This window comes from Pundamilia nyererei, unplaced genomic scaffold (assembly GCF_000239375.1).
Source record: "Pundamilia nyererei isolate P.nyererei 1_Seehausen unplaced genomic scaffold, PunNye1.0 scaffold00019, whole genome shotgun sequence".
Classification (NCBI taxonomy): Eukaryota; Metazoa; Chordata; class Actinopteri; order Cichliformes; family Cichlidae; genus Pundamilia; species Pundamilia nyererei.
Genome location: NW_005187420.1, coordinates 2,203,890 through 2,219,116, shown reverse-complemented (window position 1 = coordinate 2,219,116; position 15,227 = coordinate 2,203,890). Strand labels below are relative to the sequence as shown.

Here is a 15,227-nt window from a genome sequence, read left to right as displayed (position 1 = left end):
AGAGTCTGAAACGTTCCCAATTCTAGCTGTCCATCATAAATCCAGAAGCTGAATTTTTACTTTTAGATTCTATGATCCTTGTGTTTTTTGTCCATGCCAGATCTCATACCTGGTGTATCTGATGTTGTATAACTACATAATCCTGGTGAAGATGGAGCGGTGGCCGTCTTTGCAAGAGTGGATCGTCGTCTCTTACATCGTCACTCTGGGCCTGGAGAAATTCAGACAGGTGAACGTCAAACACACCTTGGCTGTTTAACCCCCGCCTGCTTCTGTGACACTCACTCAGCAGCAGATTTCAGTCCCTAACTTCACAAGAACTGGCCCAGGTGGTTAAATCGATCCACATCAGGTTCTCTTCCAGTCTGTGAAGGTGTGCAAGAACAACATTATCTCTGCTGCTCCAAGTTGCAATTTATACTGGTATGCCAGTACTGTGTTATATAACACAGACACTGCTCTTGTCTGACAAGTCTATTTTTTACATTTTCAGACTGAGTGTGAGCTTGTTATGAACTCTGGATTCTGCTCTGAAGGTCATTAAAATTTTGAAGGCAAAGCAACGTTTGTGCCTGAAAAACAAACAAACAAAACAGCCATTAACAGTTAGCATGAGCTCAGTAGGTGTGAGGACAAAATGAAATCTGATCGGGGTGCAGGGTGAGATCTGAAAAGCTAATAACAGAAAAAGAACGTTTTATTTTTGCCTAATTAGAATTTTACACTTTACTGAAGAAACTACATGAAAAACCAAATGCAACTGAAATTATGCTCAATGGCAGAACCTAAAGGTTTAATCCTCTGAGCTGACAGGTTGAAAGGTGATCTCATATTAAAGGGTCTCTTCTTGAATTACACTTTTAACACAACATTTGATCCTTAATTGTTTTGTTCCATTAGAAATGCATTAGACTGAATTACATTAGCAATATTGATACTTTAGGAAACTTTTCAAATCATTACAGTTCAAGCGGGTTGTACAGTAACGTGTTTACAGTCTCTGAAAAATGAACTTCTGACCTGGATGAAAACTCTTGCTTGGTCAGATCCTGATGTCCGAGCCTGGGAAGCTGAAGCAGAAGATCAACGTGTGGTTGGAGGACTACTGGAACATCACAGACCTGGTGGCTATCTCGGTCTTCATCTTTGGGTTCCTGCTGCGGCTGGAGCCTGAGCCCTACATGGGATATGGCCGCGTCATCTATTGCGTCGACATCATCTTCTGGTACATCCGAGTTCTTGACATCTTCGGAGTAAACAAATACCTGGGGCCCTATGTCATGATGATCGGCAAAATGGTAGGACCCCTGGTGTGGGTTTCTTCTTATGTTTTCATTCAGGAAACCGCACTTACAGTCAGGCCAACGCAATGTTACACAACCTTTTGTACAGGCACCAGGAAATCATAGTCTTACATTTAAAAGGACTGTGATGTACTGGTAGCTCACAGTACACAGCTACATGTACACTGTATTATCAGATTTATGTGGGGGACCAGCAGTGCACACAGGTTATTGTTTATACGTGTGCTATAATATTGATATCCTCACAGAGTCCACATTGATTGGGTTAAATGTCTCGTGTTCCCACATGTCTCCAGATGATCGACATGTTGTACTTCGTGGTTATCATGCTGGTGGTGCTGATGAGTTTTGGTGTAGCTCGGCAGGCCATCCTCCACCCAGATGAGGAGCCGACGTGGCGTTTGGCCCGCAACATCTTCTACATGCCCTACTGGATGATCTACGGAGAGGTGTTTGCCGACTCCATAGACCGTAAGACTAGAATCCATAGTAAGACAGCTGTTAGTCCCCTGTCCTCATGCTGTCCTTACCCCGTCCTCCCTCCACACACCCTGCTGTCCTCTCCCTCCAAAAACAATTGATCTCTGTATTTACTTTCACTGTACTTGTGCTTTTTATTAATGATTTGGATACTACAAACGAATTTTATTTTTTCCCCTGCAGTTGATTTGTGGTGTTCATTGTGACTGTGATTGTCATCCTCTCCTTTGTTAGACATTATCTCCTTCAGTGGTTCCAACATGAAGTCGTCTTCACTTTCTGAGGATTTTCAGCTGATTATTTTTCTTCCTTCTTTCCTTCCGCTGCTCCTGGACAGTTTACGCGATGGAAATCAACCGTAAGCATCTAAAAGCACTAACCCACTCAAACCAAACAGTCAATGTTAATGTGCTCATCTATGCGTTTGAGATCATACAAGGCTAGTCTCATAGTGTTGTGAAATCTCAGTTGTATTATCTACTGACCATCATTTGTTGAATTTATGCTTTTAAACCCACTGATTTTCTTTTAACTCCCTTCGGTTCAGTCTCATTGAACCAGAAGAGGCTGAAATGAGTTTAGCAGCTGAAATAACTAAGCTACCCTCACAAAAATGTGTCATTTCATAAGTGCTGTCTATGAAACAAGGAGGTTCTGAGGGTGGGTGTTACAGACCCTATTTAAAATTTCTTTGGTAACACTCATAAAAACTCAGTTGCTCATAAATGCTGTTGCCTGATGTTGTCTTTTGCATTGTTATAGTTTACTCTTTATGTCAGATTTAATGAGTGCTGCAAGTCTGTGTGTGTGTGTGTGTGTGTGTGTGTGTGTATTTGGGTTTCAGCTCCTTGTGGAGAAAACTTATATGATGAAGATGGGAAGAAGCTTCCTCCTTGCATCCCTGGAGCCTGGCTCACGCCCGCCATCATGGCTTGTTACCTGCTGGTAGCCAACATCCTTCTGGTCAACCTGCTCATTGCCGTCTTCAAGTCAGTACACCGAGCAGTCGTTGCAGACACGAGCTGTAACATATGTTCCGTCGTGGCTTAAAAGTCACAACATAAAGAGGAAACAACATTTAATTTTAAATCTGTTAGTAACCCGAGCTACACATGACAGCCCAGAGAGCACAAAGACAAAAACTGGCATCCCCCAAAGCCAGCCTCAGGCATGCCTTTATCCACACCTTGTAAGGTGTAGACAACTGTCAATTAAGCTTTGACACTTGCACTGCAGACAAGGAAATTAGGGGTTGCAGACACTGACTCAGACAAAACCCACTTTAAAAACACTTGTCATATTTTTCAAGTTAAATGCAGTGAAGAAGAGTTGAGTTTAGTTTCAGTGTCGAAAAAGGGGAAATGGGGGAAACAGAAAAATATGTGGACAAAATACTGAGAATGATCCGTATGTGTCCTAAAAACCATTTGGCTGCTGATTATGGCAGTGTTTACTTTGCCGTACGTACATACTTAGTATGTGACGTGAGGTTCATTATCAAGTGGTGACTGCCCAAGTACACAGCTGTTCATGTCCACAAGCATGTATAATCCCGGCCTTATACTCACTCATTTGCTCGGAGCTGGAGGATGAACACACTGTTTGTGCCCTTATAGTTCAAACTCTGTAACATTAGTGTCGCGACAGACTGTAGAGCATGCTGACATCCAAAAGAAGCCTCATGTTCACCCCATTGATGACAAATTTTTCATCACTCAGACCCAAGCAGACTTTTGCACACTTCCAATTTAACAAAGCTTTTAAATGAACTTTGACCTTTTAGCTTCTCTGCTCTGATACAAAGGGCTGTGTGATCAATAGAAACAAAGTATCCATCTGGCAGCAGGAACATGAGTTGATGTTATTGGTGCTATACTGTGTCTATATCAAGACCTTGAGAGGAAATCATTTTGTTGGAAAATTTTCTATCCAGGGAAACATCTGAGGACAAACTGCTTAGATCTGCAGTGTGTCCCCTCAATTGCTCTACAGAGGTACAGTAGAGATGCACTGAAAACAATAGCCCGGGCTGGGAATGTCACTTCCTGTGTAGATGTCACCATAATCTATTAACTGGTGGGAAGGAAAAATACCTAGAAACCATTTTCTAGTTAGCTCACGGTTCCAGTTGATAACTTCACCTTGAACTTTGAAAACCTGATTATATAATGATAAAGTGATAATTAACTCATTCACTGCCAGCCATTGGCAGTGAATGAGTTAAACCCATTGAGTCATTCACTGCAATTGACGTCTATAGACGTCAATTGCAGTGAATGAGTTAAGAGATTTTCTCCACTTGCTCCACAGCAACACCTTTTTTGAGGTGAAGTCCATCTCTAACCAGGTGTGGAAGTTCCAGCGATATCAGCTGATCATGACCTTCCATGACCGCCCCATCTTGCCCCCGCCGCTAATCGTCTTCCCCCACATCTACATTGTACTGAAGAGGCTGTGCTGCCACTGCAGACGGAGAGCAGAGGGTGGAGAGTACGACGACCGTGAAAGACGACTGCGTAAGACAGAGACCGCCATAATCAGAACCTGAACTTAAACTCTGGATCCTGTTCAGTTTTTTTCAGTATCTGATATCTAAAAATGTAATATGTTTCAGCACATCACTAACAGAAGCTAAAGTAGGTTAAAGGCTCAGTATGAATACAGCATAATCCTGGTATTTCTCGAGCTATCAGAACCACCTCTACCAGTCTGAGGCAGACATTGCAGTCACGTGTGTTTGTGTGCCGAGTTTAAAATGCTGTGTTCCCTCAGAGCTGGTGCTGAATGCAGATGAGCTGAAGAGTCTGCATGAGTTTGAGGAACAGTGTGTGGAGGAATACTTCAGAGAGAAGGACGATGAGAAGCAGTCGTCTAACAACGAGCGAATAAGAGTCACGTCTGAAAGGTTCGTGTTCATCTCAGCGTGCAATCTGTGGAGGACCAAAACTGCCAGAATCAAAAATACATACGTTAAGAACTGAATAAAACTTAAAATGCTGTTAAATGTGAAAAAAACAAACAAAAATGTAATGATTTACCCGGCAACTGAAACTTAAGTGAGACAGCATAACTTACAACTTGTTGCCATCACAGCCCTGAGTACTCATGTCGTGTGTTCAGGGTGGAGAACATGTTCATGCGTCTGGAGGAGGTAAATGAAAGGGAACACTCGATGAAGGCATCCCTGCAGACGGTCGACCTCCGCCTGGCTCAGCTGGAGGAGTTCTCTAACCGAATGATGAACGCTCTGGAGAAGCTGGCGGGCGTCGACCGAGCTGAGCTCGTCCGCACGCACTCCAGAGGATCGTCCGTGTGTGAGCCGGGCACTCTGCTGCGCCAAGGCAGCATCAACAGCACTGACGGGTACAGTCTGTACAGATACCAGCTGGAGCACGACGACAGGACGTCGGTTTTCGGAGACATGGAGGGAAACGACAAGAGGGTCCAGCAGAGTCCAGAGAGGCAAGGTGGGAACAGCGAGGGAAGAACCAAAACAGGTAGGACAGGAGATGAGTCTTTATTGGACGCATTATATCAGAAGAATGAAGGTAAACGGTTATCCTCTGTTTGAACTTCTCTTTTTAGGTGAATTGAAAGAGTTCTGCTCAGCTCTGGAGGTACAAGGACTTAAGGACACTCAGTCTCTTTCAAACGTGGACATTCTGATCTCTCCCTGTGACCCAGACATCAAATCCCCCAAGATCTGCTCCATTTCACCTCAACGTGACTCGGCTGACACTAACAAAGATAAACCCATAGAGAAGGGCCGACTAGAGGCGGCTGTGTCCTTCCCTCTGGAGAGGTCAAAGGTCACACAGTATTTATCCTCTCCAACCCTCAGCAGCTCTCCATCCTCCAATAAGAAGTATGTCAGCAACATCATCTATAGCCCCGGCCAGCAGGACCAGAATTGGGCCACTGAGTTGACCAGCAAGGAATCCAAAGATGAGAGCAAGCTGCAAAGCCATGAACAGGAGGGTCAGAATAATAATGCAGAGGAGGAGGAGGAGCTGCTGGTAGGGGAGGACCAGATGTATCCAACGCTGCGCTCCAAGAGTCTCAATGCCAACCCAAGAAAGATGAGGAAGAAGAAGAAGGAGGACGAGGAAACACCACGTACAGCCAGCAGCGTCAAAGATCTGGTTTCAGCGTTCAGTGGGGGGCCATGAGGACACGGGGAAGGACCGGGTCCAAGAACTCTTCAGACAACTGTTTATCCTGAAGGACTGAACCCTGCTCTGAACTCACGGGAGATGAATAAAGCAAGCATGATGCTTCAGTATTCCTGAATCAATAATAACTCCGAAATAACTGCTAAACCTGAAGCTGCAGCCCCCCCCTCCTGCCCAACACAAAGCTCCTGCATTTTGTTCGTTAAATTCCAGAAGAAAAAGTAAATGTAACCAGTTACAACAAACATAGTATCCTTAACCTAACTGATCGTTTTCTCTGTCACGATCTTGACAGACAGCAGCACAAGAAAGATTGCATGCTCATTGGCTACGGGCTTGTGACTGACATGTCGTTAGCCAATGAACATTCCCTGAATAATACTACTTTTTTTTACTCCTGTATTGATCATATTTTATAAACTACAACAATTTCCTTGAAATGAATTCAGTTTTATTCACAACAACATATATCACAAAGGCAACTCATACTTTAAGGGAAACACATTACAGTCTTACCTCAGTGAGAAGCTCAATGATGAGACGATCATGTGCTTTCCTTTGTGTCTGCATTAAAAACATATTTGTCTTTAAACTCAGCAGCACAGCGAAATCTTCTACTTTCGCAGGACTGAAGCCAAAACACAACGAAACCTGACTGATTTTTTGTTTCATGCAGAAGCCACGTGTGTTCTTTCTTGCTATGCACTAAAGTGCTTCATTAAATCTGCAGTAAAATAAATATAAAACTGTCTAGAATAATAAGATGAATTAACATAAAATCTTGCTGTAGACTTGAAATTTTCACTGTTTATCGTTTGCCTTCATTATCATCAGAATCTTACCTGTTTTGTAACATTGTTTAATTTAATCCCTGACCACCTCTCACTGAGTAATGAACAATTTAAGAAAATGTTTTAGTTTGAACTTTGTGTCAAAGCATTTCTTCTATCCCAGTACGGCGCTGGACTGGAGACTGCTTCATGTTTCATGGTCACCATGGTCATGGTTTGAACATCAGATCTCTGTGCCTGCACGGATTTCCTCCAGCATATTATACATATATGCATTTCAATAAGGTGAGATCACTTGTAAGAATTTGATTTATTGAGAAGGAGAAATTAATGTATCTGGTGATTTGACTCCTATGACCCATCATGGCATGAAGGAATCGCAGCAGTGATAGGATTTAGGACATGAGCCCCTGGAGTCTGGATGCTGGCGGGGGTGAAGATGAGGACTGAGGTCTGACTGATTGAGGCGACTGTCTGGTGGAGATGGGAAGGAGGGTGGGTTCCACGAGTGTAAAAAGGAGAATGTGATAATAAAGGACGTATTCACACAGCGTTACACACTCGGTGTTTGTTTTTAAATTTCGATCGCTTTCTGCAGGAGCTTTCAAGCTGCCCTCCTTCAGCTTCACACCACGCGCAGTTCTCTCTTCAGTTCCTAGCGACATACTCAAGTGGGGAGACATGATCAGATGATTGGGGTCAGGTTTGTGAGTCAGCCTCACCTGACACCACACCCTAAACGCACATCTCCACCCCTCCCCTGCAGATGGAGAGCACAGATTTAAACTATGTGAATTGGAGGCAGAGTGGCTCAAAGAAGGTGGGCAAGAAGACGATGATTTGACTAGATTAATGATGACGGTACTGAGGCTGACAGCGTGAGAAAGAGGTAGTGATGTAAAGAACAGAACTAACACCCAGGAAAGTAGTCAGATGATTGATTACAGATCGTCCTTACTGAACTTACAGAAATGCTTTATATTAGGTTAACTGGTGATTCCACATTGGCTGGCAGGTATAGAAAGCATATTGAATAAAGCACTATATGAATATGTCGTTATGTTTGGTCATACGTGTAGTCTAATGCAGCGGTCTCCAACCTTTTTGGCGCCACAGACCGGTTTATGCCCGACAATATTTTCACGGACCGGCCTTTAAGGTGTCGCGGATAAATACAACAAAATAAAACTAGTACTGGTACCGAAAAAAAGAAGATTTATTCATAACACATGTGAAAGGACCCAGGAAAACCGAGTTAACGATAAAAACGGTAACAAAATAATGCTGAAAACCGATTAAAACCCTTGAAAACTATACATCTCACACCTGAGCCTCAACTTTCGCGGCCCGGTACCAAACGACTCACGGACCGGTACCGGTCCGAGGCCCGGGGGTTGGGGACCGCTGTTGTATAGTATACACAGTATAGTATAATAGAATACAGCGATATACTTGACATCACCATGTTTAACCAAACAGTACGAGTACAGAATATTACAATTGCTTCCCTTTGTTATGCTTTTACGTTTTAATAAAGATGGTAGTTTTATTCACTTTTATTTGCCGGGTTTTCATTTGATGCCATATACAGTATATGTTTCTTCTTTTCTTCTTCGCTCTACACATATACTGGCACTAAATGTCGGACAATGCCCTTCACATAGACATGAGAGTCCAACGCTTGTTGAAGTCAGTTCATACTTTATTTACACACAAAGAAACTGTGGTCAAACACCTGTGATTACACACACTATAAATATTACACAGATCATCAAATACAGACCTTGCTCACTGCCTAGTTAAGTCAAATCATTGGTAGTACGTTGCTAATGTGGAGTAATTGTCCATAAACATGTGTTATTGTCTTTCATGCACACACATTCATCACATCCAAATGGTCATTTCTGTTCTCTGTCCCCTAAAAGAAAGGAAACACAAAGTTTGACTGTGGACCAAAGCTGAACGAGCTTCATTAATTATTACTACATTTTTAATGAATCAGACCTAATTTCATAACGTGAGACACAAACAAACTCCAGATGTTATAAATGTCATTTGAATCGGGATAAATATTCAGATTTCATGTTTTCAAAGGTTCGAGAAGGTTGCCAATGAATAAAAAACACTGAATTATAAAAAACTGAAATTATAATCTGAACCAGCACAATTATTATAAATAGATAAATAATTTTACACCATTAAAACTGAAATACAGATTTAAAGGTTTTTTTAAGTAATTAATTAATTTTTGTAAAAACAAATTGCAGAATTATTTATTATATTTTAAATATAATTACATTTTTTAACTGATCTGGTTACTTTAAACTCGCATGTCTTTCTTTTAGACTCTCGGTCAGTCCAAACAAAATGAATGAAAATATGAAAAATGTAAACGTTTATGTATATTTCATTTGTATACCGTATGATATGATGACAGTTTACATTTTCAAACTGAAAGATTTCAGGTTGCGTTAATGGTCTGAAAAAATTCTTCTTATTTAAAAAAAAAGCAACAACAAAAAAAACCATAAAAGTATGAAAGTTTCAAAATTTTCGATAAAAAAACCAACACATCACAAAATGTTTTTTTAATATTAAGTTTAAAGCTTAAAAACAATATCTGAAATATCTTTACACAAAACTTAAAGCAGTCCAGCAGGCTCTGCAAGTTTCTGATGAGTCTCTTGTTTTCTTGTGAATAAATCCTCCAATCACGTGCCGTCTTATTTTCATGTGACCTGCCTGCAGCAGATCCACTCAGACAAAGCTTTCCCTCATTTACTGCTAGATAAGCACCCTGAGCGTCATTTATCTTGGCCCTTCATATGTTGGTGGTGGAGTGTGTGGTGGAGAAGTTTTCCATGCGAAAACGAACCACGTTTTCTGTGGGCGGCGGCGGGTACAGGAAGTAGCAGGTAAAGACCTTGCGACAAGCTTTGCGGAAGTTCTCAGACAGGAAGGCGTACAGGATGGGGTTAACACAGGAGTTTCCATAGGACAGGCAGTGGGACACGAGGCGGAAGACATAGGTCGCCTGGGTCAGGGGGAAAGTGCCGAACTCCGCCCACATGACGATGATGTGGTGGGGCATCCAGCAGATAGTGAAGACAGTGACGACCAGGAGGACCGTCTGAGCCGTCTGCAGGGAGAGATAACATGTGTGTGAATCTACAGGATGTAGTCGTACAGTATATCAGCACGCCCCTGTATACTCCGGCAGTAATCTCCTAAACGTCTAAATACTTCACCAGTGCTCCACCATCACCATCACTCAGCCAGTGACTTCTCCAACACTCCACATAGTCCACAAACACTCCCTAATCACTTTACAAATACTCTCCGAGCTCCCCACACATACTAAACCAAAACTCCATAAACAATGTGAATTCCCTTTCCAAACACTTAGAAATATGCCCGACAAATATTGACCAAACACTCCTCAAAGATTCCTCAAATCTCCATTAATATTCCTCAATATTATCCTCCAAAGTCCACCACCGCCACCACTCAAAGTAATCCTGTTATTCTTTCCTTATTTTCTGTATATACTTTTTCAGTGGCGGATGTTCATATTAAACATGGAAAAATATTTGAATGATGAGGCCAAAATATGTACAACTAATCTCCGCGAGCCAGGAGGTAAATGGACTTATATAGCATTGTTCTACTCTGAGCCAATAACAAGCCACTTCACCCATTTACACAAATATTCAGACAGCACTTTCTTGTTATCACACACTCCAATGGATCCATCAGCGGTAATTTGGAGTTTGGCATTTTTCCCATTGATGCTTCAACTTGAGGACTGGAGGAGTCAGCCATCGTCAACCCGCCACTTCCAGCTCAGGCTTCAGACTGCTCTGCACACTCACTTTCAGACAGGTTTTTCTTCTATTGGATCTGCATGATGTCCTAGAGGGGGAATATTGTTAAAATGCCATCTCGGGCACATGCCTCTGACTGTGACCACGGCAGGCTGACTCACCTGTGGTTCAAAACCCTTTGTGAGGTGCAGCCAATCAGAGGAATTTTGACTTAAAGTGAATGATAAACTGCAAGAGCAGGGCTGCATAATTGCAGAATAAAATACCAAATCAAATCTATCAGAGTCCATGAATAAATGAATGAATGTGCTAGAAATTAGAATAATTGGTCCCCTTTTAAATGCTCATTAACTACAGTATGTTACCATTATATCTGTGAATCACTAGAATCACATTATTTTCCATATTTTTGTCTTTATTTTAATGCAGAGCTTTTCTCTTTTAGTTTATTCTTTTCAGTTCTCAGAAATCTTATTTTTGGTGCGATTATTGCAAAGCAAACAATAACCACTCCAACTGCACCTCCCTGAGCCTGTTTTTTCCTGTTAAAATTCAATTCAGTTCAATTTTATTTACACAGCACCAAATCACAACAACAGTCGCCTCAAGGCGCTTTATATTGTAAGGTAGATCCTACAATAATACATACAGAGAAAAAACCCAACAATCATATGACCCCCTATGAGCAGCACTTTGGCGACAGTGGGAAGGAAAAACTCCCTTTTAACAGGAAGAAACCTCCAGCAGAACCAGGCTCAGGGAGGGGCGGGGCCATCTGCTGCGACCGGTTGGGGTGAGAGAAGGAAGACAGGATAAAGACATGCTGTGAAAGGGAGTTTTTCCTTCCAACTGTCACAAAGAACTTGTCTGATTGTTGGCGGTTTCTCTGTATTATCGTAGGATCTCTACGTTACAATATAAAACAGAAATTTAGGCTCCATATGACCATAACCAGCGAAAAAGTAACCCAAGATAGATCAAATATCCCTCTGCATCATCATGAGCGCATTACACTCAAACTCACCTGTCACCACTCATCCTGCTGGCTCCCCAGCTTATATTCCAGTGGTCCACGATCACTCTTTGTCAGACTGTTTTTGTGTGTTTGTCACAGTTATCTGCCTAGAGTTTTTTTCGGTACTTTTTTAGACCGCTAACTCATCGTCAGCCCTTCTCTTATCATCCCAGTCTGTTTTGGGACTTTGAGTTTCCTCAGCTGTGATAGTTTATTTAAAATATCTTTTTGAAACATACCAAAGACCTAAATATTGTTTCATGAACTATTTCTTAATCTGTACTTTACCCGTAAGATGGTAATGGCTATTTATTTTACCTTTCATGTTTTATGTTATCTCTTGTTACTGTAGTCACTTGGAAACTAATGGAGATCTGAGTTTGTCCTTTTTTGAGAAGCAAGATTCAAACCGTGTGATGTTTCCAAGGGTCACAGGGTTAAGTGTGAATTAACTGTGTAAGGTCCACATTACAAAACCGTAAGCTATCGCAAGTCTTGGCAATCACTGGACAGTAAATGCATCTTCTAGCGACCAAAAAATCCTAAACAAAAGTTTGTTTCTTTGTTTTTTTTAAATAAAAATCTCCAAACTTGGGGCAAGGAGATGATAACTATTAATTATTAACTGTCAGAAGGCAGGTCTGGACTTCAAAGACTCGGCCGATAATGCAGACACCGATCCAGCTCCACTTCACCTGCACTCGGTAAACACATCACTTAACAGAGTGTCGCTGTTTTACTGCTGAAATACTTCACAGCAGAAACTGAACATAGGCCTGATTATAAATGGAGCTTTAACAAGCTGTTCTCAAAGAATATCTGCATTTTTGTAAATCTTTGGCAATGAAGAACTGACTTTAAAAAAATGAAAGTAATAACAGAAAAAGTAATAACCCATCCCCAGACACTTCATCCTGAAATATATATGAGTTCAGTGTTTGTCTTAACAGCTTCAAACCAATTTTTTTGTTGTCATATTTTTACCGTGACTCATCTCCAAAGTCAGCACATCACATTTCCGCCCACAACCCTGGAACCGCACATTTATCCATACTCAGTTCATGTCAATATTTAATCTAATTAAAAAGCCTCTTCTCCCACACAGGCAGCTGCCATTTCACACTTCAACTCGGCAACAAAAGCTTCTCAGCTCTCATTTATTAAGCTTTCGCTCTCCCAAAAGTCCTCACTGCTTTGTCCCAGTTATGTCTGATTTTTTAAAAATGTGTTCACACTCACTTAGTATCCCGTCTGCAAAGATTCTTTCATTATGCTCTCATGAAAATGTTCACTTCACTTGATTTCTACAAGTGTCCTGACTGTTCACAGTTTCCATGCTCTTTTCCATAAAAGGGTTGTTTTGTTCTTGTTTGCTCTCACAAAGTCTAATCCTGTTACAGACAGCACTTCATTCATCCTCCAAACTAAAGCACACCACTAATGTTTACATGGCTACACTTTCAGAAAATGTTGCAAATTTCAAGTTGCAAAAAAACAAACATTCGCTAAAGTGTCATCTTCTCTCCAGAAAAACTCCCACATGTCCTAAAATATTCTCACGTTGTAATCTCTGTCTGAGAGACCCAAAAATATTTGTTATGCTTGTTTTTAACGTCTGTCATACTGTATATATACTATTACATTTGAAGATGATCATAACAAACATGGCCAAAGTACTCCCTGAGAGCCAGAAGCTCAGGCTTCAGACTGCTTTGTTTCCACTCCCACCTGCTGTCAATGAGGGCGGATATCTCTAATATGATCATCTCAGGCACACAGCTGTTCCTTTTTTTTTGTTTGAAAGAAGCACCAGTTAAAGGGAGCTAAAGCATCTTTTTTCAGACAGAAGATGACCTGAAAGCCTGAATTAAGGCCCAGTGTAACATTCAAGGATTACTTTGAACTGTAAATCAAGCAAAGCTGATGTAGCCAAGACTAAAACTGTGGAGCCTTTGCGACTTTTGTGGGTTTAAGACTAGTCTGATGCAAAAGCAGGTGAGTGTGTTAGCTGATGGACAATGATAAAATACGCAGGGCTTTATAATATATCCAAACAGAGCGGCCGACAGGTGATAGATGACAGTCTGTCCACTTCAGACGTACAAACAGACTCTGAGCGCTGAAAGCAATCCAGCTACGCTCACTTTTACATTTTCCACAACTGAGTCTCACAAAAATAAAATTTCTCTCAGGTGAAGGACGGTGCTCGGCTGAATCCTGGGTTTCAAACATCTTCAAACATCAACTAATTTTGTATTTGAGCATTACAAGATGTATTCACTCGTATATTTAACTTCTCCTCCATCACCATCAGGAGGCATCTGAGCCCAACAAACCAAGCAGAGTCCTGATTTGAATATCACTGAATCAAAGCCAGCGCTAAACCTGAAAATCTCTTGAAGACATGGAGACAGAGTAACTCCATAGAGGCTGCGAGACCCTTACAAGAAGTAGGAGACAGCTGATGAAGGTGTACTGTGGGGATCTGTTGTTGATTTAAAAGTTCACACAGCGAACACTGATTCGATTTAGTTTTTTCTCTCTTTACTGCACAAAGATCAATAAAACTATTCATCCTCAGGACTGTGGGCAGATGAAACTGACCAGCGACCGAGACGTCTGCGTTTCATTGTATGAGACTGAAGATAACAGCTGACTGTGTGTCTGACAGCGAGGCTGGAAATGGAAAAAAGCATGTCCTCCGAGATGATCTCAGTTCCAAAGTAGTCATGCCGGGTCTTCTTGTTTTTTGAACTCTTGTGTTGAAATCATTGTTTTTTGCAGCTAAATCTGCGTCGTAAAATTTTATTGCAGTCTTACGTGAAGAGATGAGACTCAGCACTCAACCCGAACATCTGCTGAAACATTATACTGTTTATATGGAAACAATCTCTCTGTTTTCAGCTGCATTAAAGATTCCACGACCTTTCTAAAAGGTTGTACAGAGCCACATGTCCACTGCATGCTCAGCGTCTGAATATGGACACACTGGATTCTATTTTAAAGAGCTGTAGGACTAATGTGTTTTTCTTTATAACATTAACCCTGGCAAGTTAAGAGCAACAGACTCACTAATGCCACCGACAGACAAAACTGCACTAAACAGTGCCCAGATGGAAAATCTCAGCTGATTGCTTAATATGGAGTTGAGGACTTTTCCAAGAAATATTTTGAAAAGGTTGTTTGGTGTGCTAACCACTGCAGCATGCTTGCCTCACAGCAAGAAGGCCCTGAGTTCACCATCAGGTCAGGATCTTTCTGTGTGGAGGTTGCATGTTTTCCCCGTGTTTGCGGGAGGTCTCTCTGGTACTCTGGCTTCCTCCCACAGTCCAAAGAAATGCAGTTAGTGGGGTTCACATCTAAATTGCCCATAGGTGTGAATGTGAATGCACAGACTGGTGACCTGTCCAGTGGGTACCCAAAGACAGCTGGGATAGGCTCCAGCCCCCCCGCGACCCTGAATCGGACAAGCGGAAGAGGATGGACGGATGGATTCTGTTCCACAGGTCCTCTTATTTCATAAGTTGATGCAAATATTTGTAAATTCAAACAAACTAATGTAGTCCGGATGGAAAGCACTGAAAGGTGCCAAGTTTCCAGCCCCTTATTTAATTTCAAACATAATAAATTCACAGGTGTTG

At 41.7% G+C, this 15,227-nt stretch overlaps 2 protein-coding genes across 2 annotated transcripts in view; one reads left to right on the top strand and one right to left on the bottom strand.

Annotated features, from left to right (window-relative positions):
- Positions 1-7,843, top strand: part of LOC102203793 (transient receptor potential cation channel subfamily M member 1-like) — a 20,957-nt gene extending 13,114 nt beyond the window's left edge. The window contains exons 19-27 of the mRNA XM_013909136.1: positions 101-229; positions 1,047-1,298; positions 1,601-1,775; positions 2,122-2,142; positions 2,629-2,773; positions 4,095-4,300; positions 4,557-4,689; positions 4,905-5,281; positions 5,370-7,843. Of these exons, the coding sequence (XP_013764590.1) occupies positions 101-229; positions 1,047-1,298; positions 1,601-1,775; positions 2,122-2,142; positions 2,629-2,773; positions 4,095-4,300; positions 4,557-4,689; positions 4,905-5,281; positions 5,370-5,953 (2,022 nt within the window). The 3' untranslated portion in view covers positions 5,954-7,843. The remainder of the gene's footprint in view (positions 1-100; positions 230-1,046; positions 1,299-1,600; positions 1,776-2,121; positions 2,143-2,628; positions 2,774-4,094; positions 4,301-4,556; positions 4,690-4,904; positions 5,282-5,369) is intronic.
- Positions 7,844-9,328: 1,485 nt separating this feature from the next.
- Positions 9,329-15,227, bottom strand: part of galr1b (galanin receptor 1b) — a 19,965-nt gene continuing 14,066 nt past the window's right edge. Inside the window, exon 7 of the mRNA XM_005726332.1 lies at positions 9,329-9,886. Within this exon, the coding sequence (XP_005726389.1) occupies positions 9,569-9,886 (318 nt within the window). The 3' untranslated portion in view covers positions 9,329-9,568. The remainder of the gene's footprint in view (positions 9,887-15,227) is intronic.